Source organism: Salvia splendens, chromosome 15, assembly GCF_004379255.2.
Source record: "Salvia splendens isolate huo1 chromosome 15, SspV2, whole genome shotgun sequence".
Lineage (NCBI taxonomy): Eukaryota > Viridiplantae > Streptophyta > Magnoliopsida > Lamiales > Lamiaceae > Salvia > Salvia splendens.
The window spans coordinates 138,039-156,813 of record NC_056046.1 but is presented as its reverse complement, the minus strand read 5'-3'; the positions used below and the strand labels follow the sequence as shown (position 1 = coordinate 156,813).

At 38.9% G+C, this 18,775-nt stretch overlaps 2 protein-coding genes across 2 annotated transcripts; one reads left to right on the top strand and one right to left on the bottom strand.

The window, feature by feature from the left end:
* Positions 1-470: 470 nt before the first annotated feature.
* On the top strand, positions 471-4,609 carry LOC121767502 (formin-like protein 5). Its single transcript, XM_042163784.1, has 6 exons — positions 471-732; positions 1,341-1,899; positions 1,977-2,721; positions 2,809-3,008; positions 3,137-3,372; positions 3,811-4,609. Exons 1-6 carry the CDS (start codon positions 589-591, stop codon positions 4,591-4,593), a joined length of 2,667 nt encoding a protein of 888 aa, XP_042019718.1. The 5' UTR covers positions 471-588; the 3' UTR covers positions 4,594-4,609.
* A 117-nt stretch (positions 4,610-4,726) lies between these two features.
* LOC121767503 (probable histone H2A.1) lies at positions 4,727-5,569 on the bottom strand. Its single transcript, XM_042163785.1, has 2 exons — positions 5,295-5,569; positions 4,727-5,151 (listed from the first exon to the last, which is right to left on the bottom strand). The coding sequence occupies exons 1-2, from the start codon at positions 5,481-5,483 to the stop codon at positions 4,939-4,941; spliced, it is 402 nt and encodes a 133-aa protein (XP_042019719.1). The 5' UTR covers positions 5,484-5,569; the 3' UTR covers positions 4,727-4,938.
* Between the last annotated feature and the right edge of the window lie 13,206 nt (positions 5,570-18,775).

Genomic DNA, 18,775 nt, shown 5'->3' with positions numbered 1-18,775 from the left:
ATGTCCGTATCCATGCCTCCCTTGCACAATGGCGGACGTCCCGTATGAAATTCTGTCGGGATCGGCGTCATTGCTGATGCCCGAAGAAAAACTAGAAAAAACATGAAACCTTTTTAATTGCAAAAACGAAACGAGAAAATCTTCAAAAATGCCTCTGCAAATCCTGTCAGCTTTCATATGCATTCTTGCACTACGATGGCACACTGCTAAAGAAAAACTACTAGTTTGGAAAGAATTTTATTGGTCACTCACGCGGATCGGACGTTACGTAATGAAAATCACACCAAAATATGGAATTTTTCTTATTCGATTCAACAGATTATAATCTTTTGTCAGTTTCAAGAAATTCCATTTTTTGCTCTTTTCCTGCCTGCCTTGGTAGATTGTGCAGCTTTTTGGCCTCTTCTTGTAAAGCGGGTTGAACTTAGAGTGGTGTATTTGGAGATATATTGAGTTGGATCGGTGTAAATGTTGCAAAGATTTGACCTTTCAAGTGTTGTTTGTGGAGTTTGGGAATTGGAAATAGAAAAAGGGCTCCTTTTTAGGCTTATTGTTTCCTAGTCAGGAATGCTATGAGGAGTTAGGAAGATGAAGATTCAAGTAAGGAAAGGGGTGTTTTGTTTTGTGGCTCTTGTTTTGCTTTCAGCTGTGGTAGTGAAAAGCAGGGTGGAGGAAGAAGAAGAGCCTTTGCTGGCTTATCTAGTAGACTCAGGGCTCATAAATCTGGAGATGGTATATATATAAATAGATCATGCTATTCTTTGAGTTTCATTTACAAGAAATATAATAAAATTCATGTTTATATGCATATGAAATATGGTTTTAATATGCATCTGTGTTTTGGTGATGATCTCTTACTTTCCTGTTCTATTGGTGTTGTAAAATGCAATACTTTACTTTTGAAGATCAGCGTAGATAGATAAACATAGTACTATAGGTTAATCCATTGCTTACTAACGTTGTTGTGGACCTTTGAGCTAAATTTGGTTGATTCATGTATGACTAAAAGGGTAGGACGGGATGAATCATTGTTTCTTAGCAATCGTGAAAAGTACATACCCTTTATAGATATATATGATTGTAACCTATGGGATTTTGTGGAGGGGTGGAGAGTTTATCAATGTAAGCACACTCACACTGGTTTTATGAGTGAAACCTTTTTTCACTTCTATATTCAGGAACGATCTACTGGCACTGGGGTACTCGTATATTTCTCTGATAGATTCAAATTTTTAGTATTTTGAGAAGACTCTTTGGGTGAAACATAACTAAACAAGACTCTACTCTGTAATGCATACTGCAGATTCAATATGCAATATCTGATGGAAATCCTATTGCAGGGTGAATTACTAAGGAAAAATTGTCTGCCCGCATTGTTACAAGCCGGGAAAACTTTACAAGATCACGAACACCGTTTTGCAGAGAAGTCAAGTAATGGCAGTGGTAAATCGAGAATGCAAATGCATCAAGCTGTGAATATCCTATTACCTCATGTTCATCGGATTCTTATAGATTGTGCAAGAGGGAAAATCCGTAATGTGGGGGAAGAGAAGAATTTGGGTTCTCGGTATACCAGGTATCTGAAATTCCTGTCCACCCTGCCATGGTCTTCTACGAGACGCAAGCTAGCTCAAACTCCTGGAGAAGCACCCTCTCCATCGCCAACAAGTCCAGCGCCTTCAATTCCTCCAGCTCCTAATTCACCGGGTGAACAAACTTCTACTAGTGGTTCGGACGAACAGTCGAGCACTAATAAGTCCCACAAGAGGAGTGTTGTTATTGCTGTGGTGGTGACAGCTTCCGTGACACTTGTCATTGTTGCAGTGCTCTTTATTTTCTGTGGCAGATGCTGTGGGATTGGTACAAAAGATGAGAGGCATCTTCTCAGCTTAAGCACAAGTGACTATTCTATTTGTTTCCTTATTATCATTTTGAACTCATGTCTTGCATTGCTCATTTGTTTTCAACTTCCGCAGCCTCTTCACACAAGTCATTCGGGCCAGGAACTTCAGTGGATGAACAAAAGTTTGGTAATGAGTCAGTGAGTAGGAAATTAAACGGTAACACAACTGGTGCAAACTACTCCTACTATGGAGACTCACATTCTCTAAGCAATATCCCATTGGAAGCCAGGAACGGGGTTGTGATTAGTTTAGTTGGAAACTCTTTCCACGCACCACCTAGAATGACAGCTTCTCCTCCATTGATGCCACCTCCTGGAAGGCGAGATTCTCCTAATCCACCTCCGGTCAACAATGTTGCTCTTGCTCCTCCACCTCCCACCGTCACACCAATGAAATCTGCTGCTGGACCACCTCCTCCACCTCCACCTCCTATACCGTCTGGTGCCAAGGCTAGTCCACCACCACCTCTTATATCCTCTGGTGCCAAGACTGGTCCGCCACCACCACCACCACCTCCTATAATGTCTGGTGCCAAGGCTGGTCCGCCACCACCACCACCTCCTCCTATACCATCTGGTGCCAAGGCTGGTCGGCCACCACCACCACCACCTCTTATATCTTCTGGTTCCAAGGCTGGTTCACCACCTGGACCACCTCCACCTCGGCCACCACCTATTGGCTTGAAGCCCCCTCGACCTGGACCAAATCCTCAATCTGGTAGTAGTAAAACTAAGCTGAAGCCGTTCTTTTGGGACAAGGTACTGGCCAACCCTGATCATTCAATGGTTTGGCACCAGATCAAGTCCGGCTCCTTCCAGTACGTCCACTTTCCTCCCTCTTTCTTCACATTATTCATTATTTCATGCTCATCCCATCTTATGGATGTAAATTTCCCAACGACCAGGTTCAGCGAAGAGATGATAGAAAATCTCTTTGGATATGCTCCTGCGAATAACAAGAATGAAGCAAAGAAAGAGTCTTCGTCCCAAGATGCCGTGTCACAATATATTCAACTAATTGATCCCAAGAAGTCACAAAATCTCGCTATTTTACTTAAAGCTTTAAATGTCACTACAGAAGAAGTTTGTGATGCTCTAGAACAAGGTGTTCTTTTCGCTTTTGAGATCTAATGCTTAGAAGTTAGAATCAAGTAGAATGCTTAAGAATATCTGAAATTTTGGGAACTGCTTTCACATCATCAAAAAGATTGCTAAACTTTTTTGTCTCAACAGGTCATGAGCTTCCTCCGGAGCTTATTCAAAATCTACTAAGAATGGCACCTACATCTGACGAAGAACTGAAACTGAGACTTTATGTTGGCGAGCCTTCTCTGCTGGGTCCAGCAGAGCGGTTTCTAAAAGTGTTGGTTGATGTTCCAATTGCATTTAAGAGGCTAGAGTGTTTGCTTTTCATGAGCACTCTTCAAGAAGAGATGTCTACGCTAAAAGAATCTTTCGCAGTTTTGGAGGTCAGAAAATAAGTCAATTCTCGATTTCTATGTGTATATGAATATGTCATCTGTGATTGAGAGATGTTGAAAGAGTTAGGTGTTGAACTAGGTAGAGTATTAAGTCCTTTGCTCTTTGGACCATTTGTGAAATGGTTTGGCTGTCTTAGACTTTTCGTCACATTACTGATTGAAAGGATTTTCGATCACGAAGTTTGTCTATATAGTAACACTAAAAGGACTTGGTGCAAACAGGAAAACGTACTAACAAAAGATAGTGTTTGCACATTAGAGAAAGGCAAAATTTTGTGTACATTCGTATGCACAGACCATCCATCCCAATTCAAGTTTATTAATCTCAATGAACTGTTTTATGTATGAATATTATTATGTCAAGTCTATATACTATTTCATCAAATTTATCCATCTGAAACCATGTAAATTTGTATGGGTGTTCAGGCTGCTAGTTCAGAGCTGCGGCAAAGCAGATTATTTTTCAAGCTCTTGGAGGCCGTTCTTAAAACTGGGAATCGTATGAATGATGGGACCTTCCGTGGCGGTGCTCAGGCATTTAAGCTCGATACGCTTCTCAAGTTAGCAGACGTGAAAGGCACAGATGGAAAAACTACACTGTTGCACTTTGTCGTCCAGGAAATAATCCGATCCGAAGGCATAAGAGCTGCTAGAGCAGCACAGGAGTGCATAAAGTCTGATGATTCCTCTAATCAACCCCCGGACGAGCATTTGAGGAGCCTCGGCCTCCAGGTGGTCTCTGGCTTGAGTAACGAGTTCGAGAATGTCAGGAGGGCCGCTCTACTGGATACTGACACGTTAACGGGAACAGTAGCCAAGCTCGGCCAGGCCCTTGATAAAGCCAAGAATATCCTGAGATCCGAAATGGAGAACATACAGCCAGATAATGGCTTTCACCAGGCGCTGAGGAGCTTCGTGCAGAACGCTGAGGTTGACGTGAGGTGGTCGTGCAAGGAAGAGATGCGTATAATGGCGTTAGTAAAGAGTAGTGCAGACTACTTCCATGGGAAGTCTGGTAAGGACGACGGCCTGAGATTGTTCGTCATTGTTCGCGATTTCCTTATAATATTGGATAAAGTATGCAAAGAAGTGCAAGCTGCGCCACTCAAAGCGCCTAGGAACGGAGATGCAACGGTGGCTCCTCCTGATCCTCAACAGCGCCTCTTCCCAGCCATTGCCAATAGCCGAGTAGATACTTGGAACATGTAGGTAGAAATTCTTGCGCATAGGCTTGGAGTTGGAAATCTATGATCTACAACTCTTCACTATTCTTTCTTCCTTCTCCATTTTGTTTACATTAAATTTATCGCCCAGACAGAAAAAACCAAAAAAAAAAAAAGGATTTGCAAATTCGATTTCATAAAGCGCTCAAGAATATGGAGTAGCTTTTTGTTGATTACAACTGCTATTAGCTAAATAAGAAAAGGAAAAAGGGGATTTAAATTCCAGTCATTCATTTACAAAGACTTTAAAAAGCTCAGTACCCTCCCTAACAAATGCATCTAAACACGAAACAACAATCTGTAGAAAACTAGCAATCGGGATAGCGACGGCCTAATCCTCGTCGGCAGCAGAGGGCTTCGACGACCCAGTCTTCTTGGGGAGCAGCAGATTGTGAATGTTGGGCATCACACCGCCATTCGCAATCGTGACATCTCCAAGAAGCTTGCTCAACTCCTCATCGTTCCTCACGGCCAGCTGAATGTGGCGGGGAACGATCCTCGTCTTCTTGTTGTCCCTCGCTGCGTTGCCAGCCAATTCCAGAACCTGAAATTGAAACTCAATTAAATTGTGCCTTTTTACTGAGACTACAGTCTACAAACCCTAGAGTTTGGGGATTTCTGAAATCGGGGAAATTGCTCACGCGAACAAAACAAAATTTCATAAAATCGAAAATTCAAGATAATTACCTCTGCGGCAAGGTACTCTAGCACGGCGGCGAGGTAGACCGGCGCACCGGCGCCGACTCGTTCGGCGTATTTTCCAGCCTTGAGAAACCGAGCGATACGGCCGACGGGAAACTGAAGGCCGGCCTTGCTGCTTCGAGATGTGGCCTTCTTAGCCGCTCCGGATCCTAGCGTTTTGCCCCGACCCGCCATTGCGATTTCTTAGAGCTTGGAAGGGAATTAGGAAGAAAGGGATTTGGGGAGCTTGGAACAAAACAAAATGGCTGATTGAAGGTGAAATTGCGGTTCGAGTGGATTATATAGCAATGTGGGTTGCATATGAACCAATCATTAAGCAGTAAGGGGATCGTCGATTGTGGCCGTTGATAAGTGTGTGAATAGATGGCTAGATTTGGTTGAGAGTTCAAATTTTTTTTGAGATTTGGCCGCATTTAATGCGTTTCAATCATCAGGATTCCCTCTCTGCTTCTTTATTTTTATACTTTTTTTTGGGGAGGAATCTTCTTTGTATTTTGTTGATAAAATAATTACATGTGAAATTAGATTTAATTGATAAATAGGAGTATTTTATTTGTATCATAGTTTGTTAAAGTGTTGCTATGGTTAAATGGAGTATTAATCTTCTCTCTAATTTGAATTAATATATTTACTTTTTCGATTCAGGTGATCATTGATTAATTGTAATGGCTATTACCTTCGACTTGCTAATTTTCATTCAAATGACGGCATGGCTTCGATTTTCTCAATGCATACTAAAATTTCGAACATGAATCTTGTGGAGTATTTAATAAAAAGACGAGCACGACAAAAATAATAGATACTTAGAGCATTCGCGGTGGTTGAAGTACGGCGTCCGTCCGTCCGTGCCAGCGGCGCGATGGACCGCTGCTCGCCGATGCGCTCTTGCCGCTGGCGCGGCGCTGCTCTTAGCTAAGAGCACGTCCGTGTCAGCGGGCAGCTGAAGTGGTGGCTCCTGATTGGCGAACGACAATACTGTTGGAAAATGTTTTTTTTAAATCAGATTTTAATTAAAAAAATCCGATTAAAAATATAAAAAAAATTATTTTATTTTATTTTATTTTATTTTATTTTATTTTATTTTATTTTATTTTATTTTATTTTATTTTATTTTATTTTATTTTATTTTATTTTATTTTATTTTATTTTATTTTATTTTAGTTTAGTTTATTTTATTTTATTTTTTTCATTTAATTCCCTTAATCCATGTTTTTTATATGTCGGCGCCAAAGTCTACTGATTGATTCGATAGCAACATTAATGTTCTTTGAAACTTTCTCGCAATTTTTTTTATCATAGGATATTAATGACAACCACAACCAAATACAAATGTTAATAATTTGAAACGACGCAAACACGTCTCTATCTGACAACCACGTTCTACCACCTTAGAGTGTCCACTATAATGAGGCGCGGCTATAGCCGCGTTTGGGGAAAAAGAGGGGCGGAAGCGGGGCGGGTTATAGTGGGAAGGGTGTCCGCCGCGAGGGTGGACGCGGCGAGTGGGGCGAGATGCGGCGGACGCGCGATAGCCGTGTGCGCGGCGGGGGTGCTATAGCCGTGCCTATAGGCGCGGCGCCTATAGTGGAGACATTAGCCGCGGCGGTTGCATGCGATTTTTTTTTTTTTTTCACTTCAATTCACCTATAAATACACCCCACTCCATTCATTATTTTCACACCATTCAAACACAACATCTATACAAATTTCTCTCACTACAATTTGGGGTCGGAAATGAACAATTTGTGGAGAGACAACTGGAATGCTCTGATTCAACTTGATAGTGATTTGTACTAGATTCAATGTAGTGTGTGATTTTCATTTTAAATATAATTTAGTGTGTAATCCTAATTTTAATTTTAATTTGTATTTTATTTTTATTTTTATTTTTATTTTTATTTTTATTTTTATTTTTAATTCGTATAGTCGGCTTCTTCTAATTACGTATAGCCCGATAAAGTTGTTCATAATTACTTGAAATATTATAAAATAAAAGTTGATTATAAAATTTTGGGGCTATTGGAGGTGTCCACCATAGTGGCGGACACAAAATTTTGGGGCTATGGACAACAAAATTGGGGCTATTGACAAAAACTGGGGCGGGGCTATTGGGCGTGTCCGCCTTATAGTGGACACTCTTATTATCGATAACCTAAAAATTAAACTCACTCCGTATAAAATTAACAGAGACAACATAAAATCTCTTTGTGTCTATGTTAAGAGCATCCGCAGCGGTGATCGCTGGCACGACGTCCATCTGTGCCGCTGGCGCGGCGCACAGCTGCTCGTCGCTGCGCTCTCGCCGTTGGTACGACACTGCTTGATGCATCGAGCACGTCCGTGCCGCTGAGCAGGCTGACGTGGCGGCTCCTGATTGGCCAACGGCAATGCCGTTGGCAAATTTGATTTTTCTTTTTTTTTTTAAATCGTTTTATTAATTCGAATTTAAAAAAATTTATTTTCCCACTTCCCAATAAATTATATCCGTTTTCTCCCACTTTTAATTTATTTTTCAATTTTCCCCTAAAATTCACGTTGTCATCTATAAATACCCTCACTTTCACACAAAAAATTTCACACCACACTACACAATTCTCATCTAAATTCTATAATTTTCTCTTATCAATTCTCAATCTTTCTTTCACTCTTACAAGCTAAAATGTCCGGCTCCGACGATCACCCATCCGACTTCCGCGGTTGAAACCATGAATGGTTTAGCTCACAACCATTGCCTAGTCCGGAAACGCAATTTTCGGCCACTCTTCAAACCCAAGGTTCTCAAGGTCCGGGTGGCTACCGCCCTTACCCGGTGGACGACCAAGATGCCCCCGAAGGGCAATACGGGTGGGCACCCCTAACCCAGATTGGGGAGGGAGCATCGACTCTCAAACTCCTCCTCTTCCTACTCCTACTCCTACTCCTACTTCTACTCCTCGTGATGTTCGCACCCCGTACACTCCGGGCGAGATGGGTCAATTATTCAAAGCTTATTTGAGTATCTCCGAAGATCCGGCGGTTGGCACGAACCAAAGCGGAGATAGGTTTTGGTAGCGCGTCTCTCGCCGGTAAAATGAAAGAGCGGTTGTGTGTTCGGGCAAGGACGCGTGATTCTACCGCCTACGCCCAACTCCAGGAGGATCTAATGGAGCACATTTGGGCAAAATTTGGCAACCGTTAGACGAGCACCGCATCACTTTCCATGATTATGCGGATTTCAATAAATTGTAATATTAGGATTTCAATTATATATTTTTCGTATTTTCGGATCTTGTAATTTTCGTGGTTTTTAATGATTTTATGAATTATTAGTATTAATTTAATATTTCAATGAAATATTAATTGAATTTGTTGGAAATAAAAATAAAAAATGAAATTGAATGAATAGTTAAGGGATGAGACAGTTAATAGATGGAGGATTGTAGGTGTTGTCTCTTAGTTAAGAGATGAGGTAAAAAGTGCAGTGGGGTCCATGAATAGTGAATGGATGAGACGGTTAAGAGACATGGATGCGGATGACGTCATGTTAGGCCACCCGCAACGCGTTACGAGGGTGGCTCGAAGCTAGTTCCTCCGTGACAAGACGCGCGCGAGACGAATTGCAGCGTCCTGTCGCGTCCCCAGCCCGCCGAGACACCCGTCTCTCCGAGACGGCCCGCGAGACGTCTCGCCATGAGCGCGCCCACTCGCCGCCCCGCGAGTGGGTTTCGTCACGCTGACGCAATCAATCATTTTTTTAAAAAAATTAAATTTAATTAAAAAAATTTTGAAATTTGAAAAACGGTAATATTACCGTTTTTCTACTGTTTTCCTTTTTTTAACTCTATAAATACTCCTATTTCATCCTCATTTCACACACAAACACACATCTATTCTTCTCAAATCATCTCTCTATCAACTCCAATTTTCATCTCAAATCAACTATTTTATTATTCCCCCAAAGTTAATCGATCTAATGGATCCATATGAGCAAATGCGTCGAATAATAGAAGAATCACTTGAAGAAGATCGACGCCGGGAGGCGGAGGAAGCCGCGCCGCCCCAAAGATGCTCCCGGACTTACATCCATCGTAACCGGGAGGAAGCCGCCGCAAGGTTAGTCCGCGACTACTTCTGCGATAGCCCGGTTTGTGGAGATACCTACTTCCGTCGACGTTTCCGCATGCGGAAACCGCTATTTCTCCCACATCGCAAATACATTGGCAGCCAGGGAAGAGTTCTTCCAAGAAAGGTCCGACGCCGTCGGCCGTCCCAGGCACACGATGCTGCAGAAATGTACTGCAGCAATCCGTCAACTTGCCACTGGACAAACGGCGGATGTGTTCGACTAATACCTCCACATTGGAGAAAGCACTTGGAGAATGTGCTTGATCCAATTATGCAAAGGCGTCCGGGCAGCCTTCATCGACGAATTTCTCCGGAGGCCAAGCACGGAAGATTTTCAGTTTCTGCTTCACCTTCACGAAGAAGTGCACGGATTCCCCGAGATGCTTGGCAGCGTCAATTGCATGCACTGGCAATGGAAGAATTGCCATGTGGCGTGGAGGGGATCGTACACTACTAACGGCCACAAAGGCACCCACCCCACCGTTATACTCGAGGCAGTTGCCGACTACCGGCTATGGATCTGGCATGCGTACTTCCGGATCGAACAACGACATAAACGTGCTCCACCAATCCAACCTCTTCGCCGAAGTTTTGGATGGTAAAGCGCCGGCCATCAACTTCATCGCTAACAACCGGCGGTATAAAATGGTGTATTATCTTGCCGACGGCATCTACCCGAAGTGGCCAACCTTCGTGAAGACGTGCAACAGGCCTGTGAACGCAAAGCAGACTCTTTTTGCGCAGAAGCAGGAGGCTGCTCGCAAGGATGTGGAAAAGGCGTTCGGGGTTCTCCAAGCGTGCTTCAACATAATCAAAGCCCCGGCTCGTACGTGGTTCATGGGGAGTATGGTCGACATCATGTATACGTGCATAATCTTGCACAACATGATTGTCCAAGACGAAGGACCTGAGGCGGGAAATTGGTTCGACCCTGAAGCCCCCGAAAGCTCTACCGCAAGTAGTCCGCCTCGCAGTGGAGTGCATCCGTCTATACAAGAACCTTGTCTATTCGGGCAAGGACACGTGACTCTACCGCCCACGCCCAACTCCAAGATGATCTAATGGAGCACATTTGGACAAAATTTGGCGGAGGAAATTATTAAATTATGTATTTTTAATTTTTTTAGGATTTTACGAATTTTATGTTGTAATTTTATTTTATTTAATGAAGTGTGTTTTTATTAATTGAATTTGTTGGAAATAAAAATAAAAAATGAAATTGAATTAATAGTAATTTAAGAGACGGTTAAAGGAGAAATAAAAGATGGAGGGTTGCAGGTTCAGTCCCTTAGTTAAGATACGAAGTAAAAAGGTACAGTGGGGCCCATGAATAGTAATTTAAGACACGGTTAAGAGACGAATAAAAGACAGCGTTGCAGATGGCTTTACTCGCGTCAAAATAAGTGTATACAAAACACTGAAATAGTCAAACTCGAACTCTATAGCTTGAGATGATCTATATATATTACAATAAATATAATTAAAGCATATTAATTATAAAATTAAGATAAGTGTATACAAAACAAAACCGTTAAACTTGAACTCTATAAATTGATAGCTTGAAATGATCTATATATATATAGGGATTATTCATTTCCTTTTTGTATCTTTTGTTCTTTGTTCTTTTTAATCTCAGTCCCACGATTTTATCATTCGACGGTTAGATTGGTGCCACATGTCATTTAATAATGCAGATTTTCAGTTGAATAATGCACCATTATTGTGTAATAATGCAGATTTTCAGTTGAATAATGCACCATTATAGTGTAATAATGCAGATCATCTGGACCGTTGATGAATGAGATCTAACGGCTCATATTAAAAAGAATAAAGGATCTAAGGGATGAATAGGAGAATAACGCTCCCCTAAATATATATTATAGGGGAGCGTTATTCTCCTATTCATCCCTTGATCCTTTATTCTTTTTAATATGAGCCGTTAGATCTCATTCATCAACGGTCCAGATGATCTGCATTATTACACTATAATGGTGCATATTAGTCGGTGTGCATTATTCAACTGAAAATCTGCATTATTACACTATAATGGTGCATTATTCAACGGAAAATCTGCATTATTAAATGACACGTGTCACTAATCTAACCTTCGGATGACAAAATCGTGGGGCTGAGATCAAGAAGGAAAAAAGAGAAAATATGCAAAAAGGAAATGAATACATCCCTATTTATATATGTATATATAAATAGGGATGTATTCATTTCCTTTTTGCATATTTTCTCTTTTTTCCTTCTTGATCTCAGCCCCACGATTTTGTCATCCGAAGGTTAGATTAGTGACACGTGTCATTTAATAATGCAGATTTTCCGTTGAATAATGCACCATTATAGTGTAATAATGCAGATTTTCAGTTGAATAATGCACACCGACTAATATGCACCATTATAGTGTAATAATGCAGATCATCTGGACCGTTGATGAATGAGATCTAACGGCTCATATTAAAAAGAATAAAGGATCAAGGGATGAATAGGAGAATAACGCTCCCCTATAATATATATTTAGGGGAGCGTTATTCTCCTATTCATCCCTTAGATCCTTTATTCTTTTTAATATGAGCCGTTAGATCTCATTCATTTCCTTTTCCTTTTTAAACTCCTAAGCTTATTAAACTCTTAGGGGAAACAAGAAACGTGTGTCAAACATCATAACATGGTACATCTTATTCGTATGCATTGCAGTTCACATATTGTGCATTATATAGTTAATAACATCCATTACTCGTGACAATTTGGTGAATTATTCGTATCGTTTTATAATTTGTTATTAATGCGTACGTACTATACCCTAGCCCCTAAGCTTATTAAACCCTTAGGGGAAACAAGAAACGTGTGTCAAACATCATAACACAACACATCTTGTTCGTATGCATTGCAGTTCACAAATTGTGCATTATATAGTCAATTATATCCATTACTCGTTACCATGTGAAGATTACATACGTGTCTACGTACTATACCCTAGCCCCTAAGCTTATTAAACCCTTAGGGGAAACAAGAAACGTGTGTCCAAACATCATAACATGGTACATCTTATTCGTATGCATTGCAGTTCACATATTGTGCATTATATAGTCAATTATATGCATTACTCGTGACCATGTGGTGCATTATTCGCAGATACCAAAATGTGGCAGTTACTTTTCCGTCAAATGTCAATAATAACCCTGTAATGCATACAACCACCTTCTATAATGCAACACGGAACCAGTTTTATAGAATCAATCTGATCCGTTGATGCCTTAGATCTAATGCGTAATATTAAGAAGGAAAAAGAATCTAAGATGTGAAAAGGAGAATAACGCTCCCCTATATATATATATATATATATATATATATATATATATATATATATATATATATATATATATATATAGGGTTTTGATCCATGCAAAACCATTATTAATACAAAAATGCAGAACCAAGCATACAAAAGTCATTTTTAGGTCATTGTAAGCTTATTTTTACGTCATTATAGTAAGGATGACATGAAATGATCTTAACATGACCTCAAACCCAAAGTTTATAATATGACCTAAAATTGCTTTACAATGACCCTCTGTGTTTTTGTTTAATTATTGACCATTGGATTGTCAAATCTCATGGTCAGGATTTGGTCTGGATTTTGTATTGAGATCAAGTTTTGTATTGATCATTTTCCTATATATATATATATATATATATATATATATATTATACTCCCTTAGTCTTTTACCAAGTTAAGATAAATGTATACAAAACCGACAAACTTGAACTCTATAAATATATTTGACTAAAGTCTCTTTTTGGTCCTTAACATATAGCGATTTTTTTGATTTTGGTCCAAAATAATATCTTTTGAATTATTCGGTCCCTCACAAATAAAAACAGGTCACATTTGGTCCATTTTGGACGGAACGTCAAATTTTTTACGGTTTTAATTACCGGGTCACAAATCCGTCACTAATTGGGAGAAACTGATCCGTCACTAATCCGTCACTAATCTCCGTCACTAATCTCCACCACTAAACTCCGGCCCCTTTCTCCCAATTGCAATATTCCCACTAAATTTCAAAGCACAAAATTTCAGGAAATTCGCCAAAATAGAATGCTAAAATATTATTCAAATTCGTTGAATGTATAGATTCCGAAAGATGGCGGAAATAGACGGCGCTCTGTCGTCGGAGCAGCCGCCGCCGCCGATTTCCGACATGTTCTAGAAATTCGCGCTCGCATTCAAGACCAAAACCTATGAGCTCTTCGCCGAGGAAGACGACTACGCCACCGTGGACTCCGATTGCGACGTCACCCTCCTCCTCGACTCCGCCGAGGAGTTCATCCCCCACCAGAAAGTCATCGTCATCAAACCGGACTCGGATAATTTGGATGCGGAATTGATTCGGCCTTTAATTCCCTCTCTCTTCGCCACACTCTCATCGTTTGAAGCTTCGTATTTGCAATTTCAAGCGGCGCACGTGCCGGATATCAACCAAGCCGCCCTCGAGGAAGCTGATAAGTCCATCGTTTCGATTCTGCAGAAATTGATCGAGCTGAAGAATTTGTACAGGGAATCGGAGAGAAAGGGGCTGGAGTTTAGTGGTGGAGATTAGTGACGGATCAGTTTCTCCCAATTAGTGACGGATTTGTGACCTGGTAATTAAAACCGTAAAAAATTTGACGGTTCCGTCCAAAATGGACCAAATGTGACCCGTTTTTATTTGTGAGAGACCGAATAATTCAAAAGATATTTTTTTGGACCAAAATCAAAAAATCACTATATGCTAAGGACCAAAAAGGGACTGTAGTCAATATATTTATATCCCTATAATATAGGTGTGTGATCAACAAACTCTCTATAATACAAACTATACAAACTTTAATCATACTCACTTAATACAATTAATCAACGATTAATATATGATATTTTTCTAATATCAACATTTCCTACATTGACATATGAATTCCATTGACATTGACATTCCCCAGTGACAGAATTTGTATTAGGCGTTGACATTGACATTCCCCTCAATGACAGAATTTGTATTAGGCGTTGACATTGACATTCCCCTAAATGACAGAATTTGTATTAGACGTTGACATTCCCCCAGTGACAGAATTTATATTAGGCGTTGACATTGACATATGAATCCCATTGCTAACCGTTGATTACTTATAAGGAGTGTGTAGGATTAAAGTTTGTAGTTTGTATTATAGATAGAGGTTTGTATTTGATCACACCTCTCTCCCTCTCTCTCTATATATATATATGTATATATAGGGGTGCGTTATATTGATAACCCCTAAATATCGTAATAACCCTATAACTAAATCTGGACCGCACATTTTTAAAATCACGCGGTTGAGATTCAAACTTAGATTTATTTCATAAAAAAAAGCGGAGGGGTAAAACTGTCATTTCGCTCAATTAATTTCGCAGCCGATAAAATGATACTTCGACCTAAAAAATGACGAAACTATCATTATAAGCCAAAAGTATCATTTTATCAACTTAGAGTATCATTCTATCCGGCAACACTATCATTCTATCCGACAAAGGTATCATTTTATCAACTCAAAGTATCATTTTATCTGATGTGAGTATCATTTTATCATTTTATCAGTCAAAAGTATCATTTTATCAACTCAGAGTATCATTCTATCCGACAAAACTATCATTGTATGCTGTAAACCTAACATATACTATCATTCTATCCGGCAAAAACTATCATTCTATCCGGCAAAACTATCGTTTTATCCGGCAAAAACTATCATTCTATCCGGCAAAAACTATCATTCTATCCGGCAAAACTATCATTCTATGCAATAAACCTATCATTTTATCATTTTATCAGTCAGTCAAAAGTATCATTTTATCAACTCAGAGTATCAATCTATCCGGCAAAACTATCATTTTATGCAATAAACCTATCATTTTATCATTTTACGTGATATTTGGCGAAATTCAGAGTATCATTTTATCAGTCAAGAGTATCATTTTATCAACTCAGAGTATCATTCTATCCGGCAAAACTATCATTCTATGCAATAAACCTATCATTTTATCATTTTACGTGATATTTGGCGAAATTCAGAGTATCATTTATCGTTCAGGGTATCATTTTATCAACTCAAAGTATCATTCTATCCGGCAAAACTATCATTCTATGCAATAAACCTATCATTTTATCATTTTATCAGTCAGTCAAAAGTATCATTTTATCAACTAAGAGTATCATTCTATCCGGCAAAACTATCATTTTATGCAATAAACCTATCATTTTTATCATTTTACGTGATATTTGGCGAAATTCAGAGTATCATTTTATCAGTCAAGAGTATCATTATATCAACTCAGAGTATCATTCTATCCGGCAAAACTATCATTCTATGCAATAAACCTGTCATTTTATCATTTTACGTGATATTTGGCGAAATTCAGAGTATCATTTTATCGTTCAGAGTATCATTTTATCAACTCAAAGTATCATTCTATCCGGCAAAACTATCATTTTATGCAATAAACCTATCATTTTATCATTTTATCAGTCAGTCAATAGTATCATTTTATCAACTCAGAGTATCATTCTATCCGGCAAAACTATCATTCTATGCAATAAACCTATCATTTTATCATTTTATCATTTTACGTGATATTTGGTGAAATTCAGAGTATCATTTTATCAACTCAGAGTATCATTCTATCCGGCAAAACTATCATTCTATGCAATAAACCTAACATATATCATTTTATCATTTTACGTGATATTTGGCGAAATTCAGAAATTAAATGAGCGAAATGACATATTTACCCATCCGCCTTTTTTTATGAAGTAGAGTATCATTCTATCCGGCGAAACTATCATTCTATGCAATAAACCTAACATATATCATTTTATCATTTTACGTGATATTTGGCGAAATTCAGAAATTAAATGAGGGAAATGACATATTTACCCCTCCGCCTTTTTTTTATGAAGTAAATCTAACTTTGAATCTCAACCACAAGATTAGAAATATGTGTGGTCCAGATTTAGTTATAGGGTTATTACGATATTTAGGGGTTATCATATGATCACAACTCTATATATATATATATATATATATATATATATATATATATATAGGTTAGTGATCAAGATATAACTAATCTTAAGTGTATAACTAGAGAACAAATCTCAGCCACACATCTTAATGGAACAAATATTATTTATTTTAATAATGTAAAATAGGCCAAGGGTATTTTTGGAAATTAAATTATAAAATTTAAATCTGCTTCGATTCCTTCTATTTCCTTCCAAATTACCCACTTTCTTCATTCTTGGTGAACAACTTCCCACCGCTGAAAGAGCGTAGCGCCGCTCGTCTCCTCCCTCGCAGCTGAGGATGGAGTGGGCGGCGAGGAGGCGGAGGATTCTCTCGAGCAAGGCCCCGGCCCCTGGGTTGCTCGTAGGAAGCTGAGCAGCGAGCTCCGCCGCCGAAATGCTGCCGGCGTTTTTGATCAGCTGGAAGAGATCGAGCTCGATGGAGGTTTTCACCATTAACGGAAGCACGGCGCCAGAGGCGCATTTTATTGCTAACGTGCTTGCTTCTTCCTCCGTCGACATTTTTGGCCATAAATAAGTAGGATTAGTTATCAGAATTTTTTTATTTATGTAAGTAAAAAATAAAACCAAAAGCTTTTAAAACTCATATAGATGTAGTTGACTTTAGTCAGAAAAATGTGCTACTAAAAAAAATAGATCTGAGAAAAATTAGATTTGAGTACAATGCTAGAGGGAGAAATTTGCAGCTATTAATGTTTCATTCTTCGGAATGAGAGGAGAAGAAGAAGAAGGAAGGGATTTTGTGGTTTGAATTTGTCCCCCGTTGTTTACAAAACACATCACTATTAGCGTGATTTTATTTCACTATTATTTACAAAACACATCACTCTTAGCATGATTTAACTTCACTCTTGTTTACAAAACACATCACTCTTAACGTGATTTTACTTCACTCTTTTCACAAAACACATCACTCTTATTCTGAGTTTACTTCACTCTTGTTCACAAAACACATCACTCTTAGCATGATTTAACTTCACTCTTTTTTACAAAACACATCACTATTAGTATGATTTTACTTCACTCTTGTTCACAAAACACATCACTCTTATTCTGATTTTACTTCACTCTTGTTCACAAAACACATCACTCTTATTCTGATTTTACTTCACTCTTGTTCACAAAATACGTCACTCTTATTCTGAGTTTACTTCACTCTTGTTCACAAAACACGTCACTCTTATTCTGATTTTACTTCACTCTTGTTTACAAAACACATCACTCTTATTCTGATTTTACTTCACTCTTGTTCACAAAACACTTCACTCTTGTTCACAAAACACATCACTCTTACTGTGATTTTACTTTACTCTTTTTCACAAAACATTCACACTTGTTCACAAAACACTTCACTCTTATTCGGATTTTACTTCACTCTTGTTCACAAAACACTTCACTCTTATTCGGATTTTACTTCACTCTTGTTCACAAAACACATCACTCTTATTCGGATTTTACTTCACTCTTTTTCACAAAACATTCACTCTTGTTCACAAAACACTTCACTCTTATTCGGATTTTACTTCACTCTTGTTCACAAAACACATCACTATTATTCGGATTTTACTTCACTCTTGTTCACAAAACACATCACTCTTATTCGGATTTTACTTCACTCTTTTTCATAAAACATTCACTCTTGTTCACAAAACACTTCACTCTTATTCGGATTTTACTTCACTCTTGTTCACAAAACACTTCACTCTTATTCGGATTTTACTTCACTCTTGTTCACAAAACACATCACTCTTTTCGGATTTTCTTCACTCTTGTTCACAAAACACGTCATTCTTATTCGAATTTTACTTCACTCTTGTTCACAGAATACATCACTCTTATTATGATTTTACTTCACTCTTGTTCACAAAACACATCACTTTTATTATGATTTTACTACTTTATTTTGATAATATTTGACCATCTTCTTGCTCTACATTAAATTCAACATTCCACTAACAATTCACAATTATTCAAATCTGTGTAATCTCAAAATGATCCAATCCATGTAAGTTTGTAACAACAAAATACGACCACTACTGCTTTTATTTGATTTAATTTAAATCACGAAAAAAACAAAATATATTTACAATTTTTTATAATCTGTCATCATTTATCCCACCTACCACGCGAAGCCATCATCCACCGCCTCCGCCGCCGCGTGTCTCCTCCTCCTCCGCCCTTCCCACAACCGCACCACGTTGCCGCTCAACAGCGTCCTATCCTGCCACCTGTACCACCCCATATCCCCCATTCTCAGCGCAA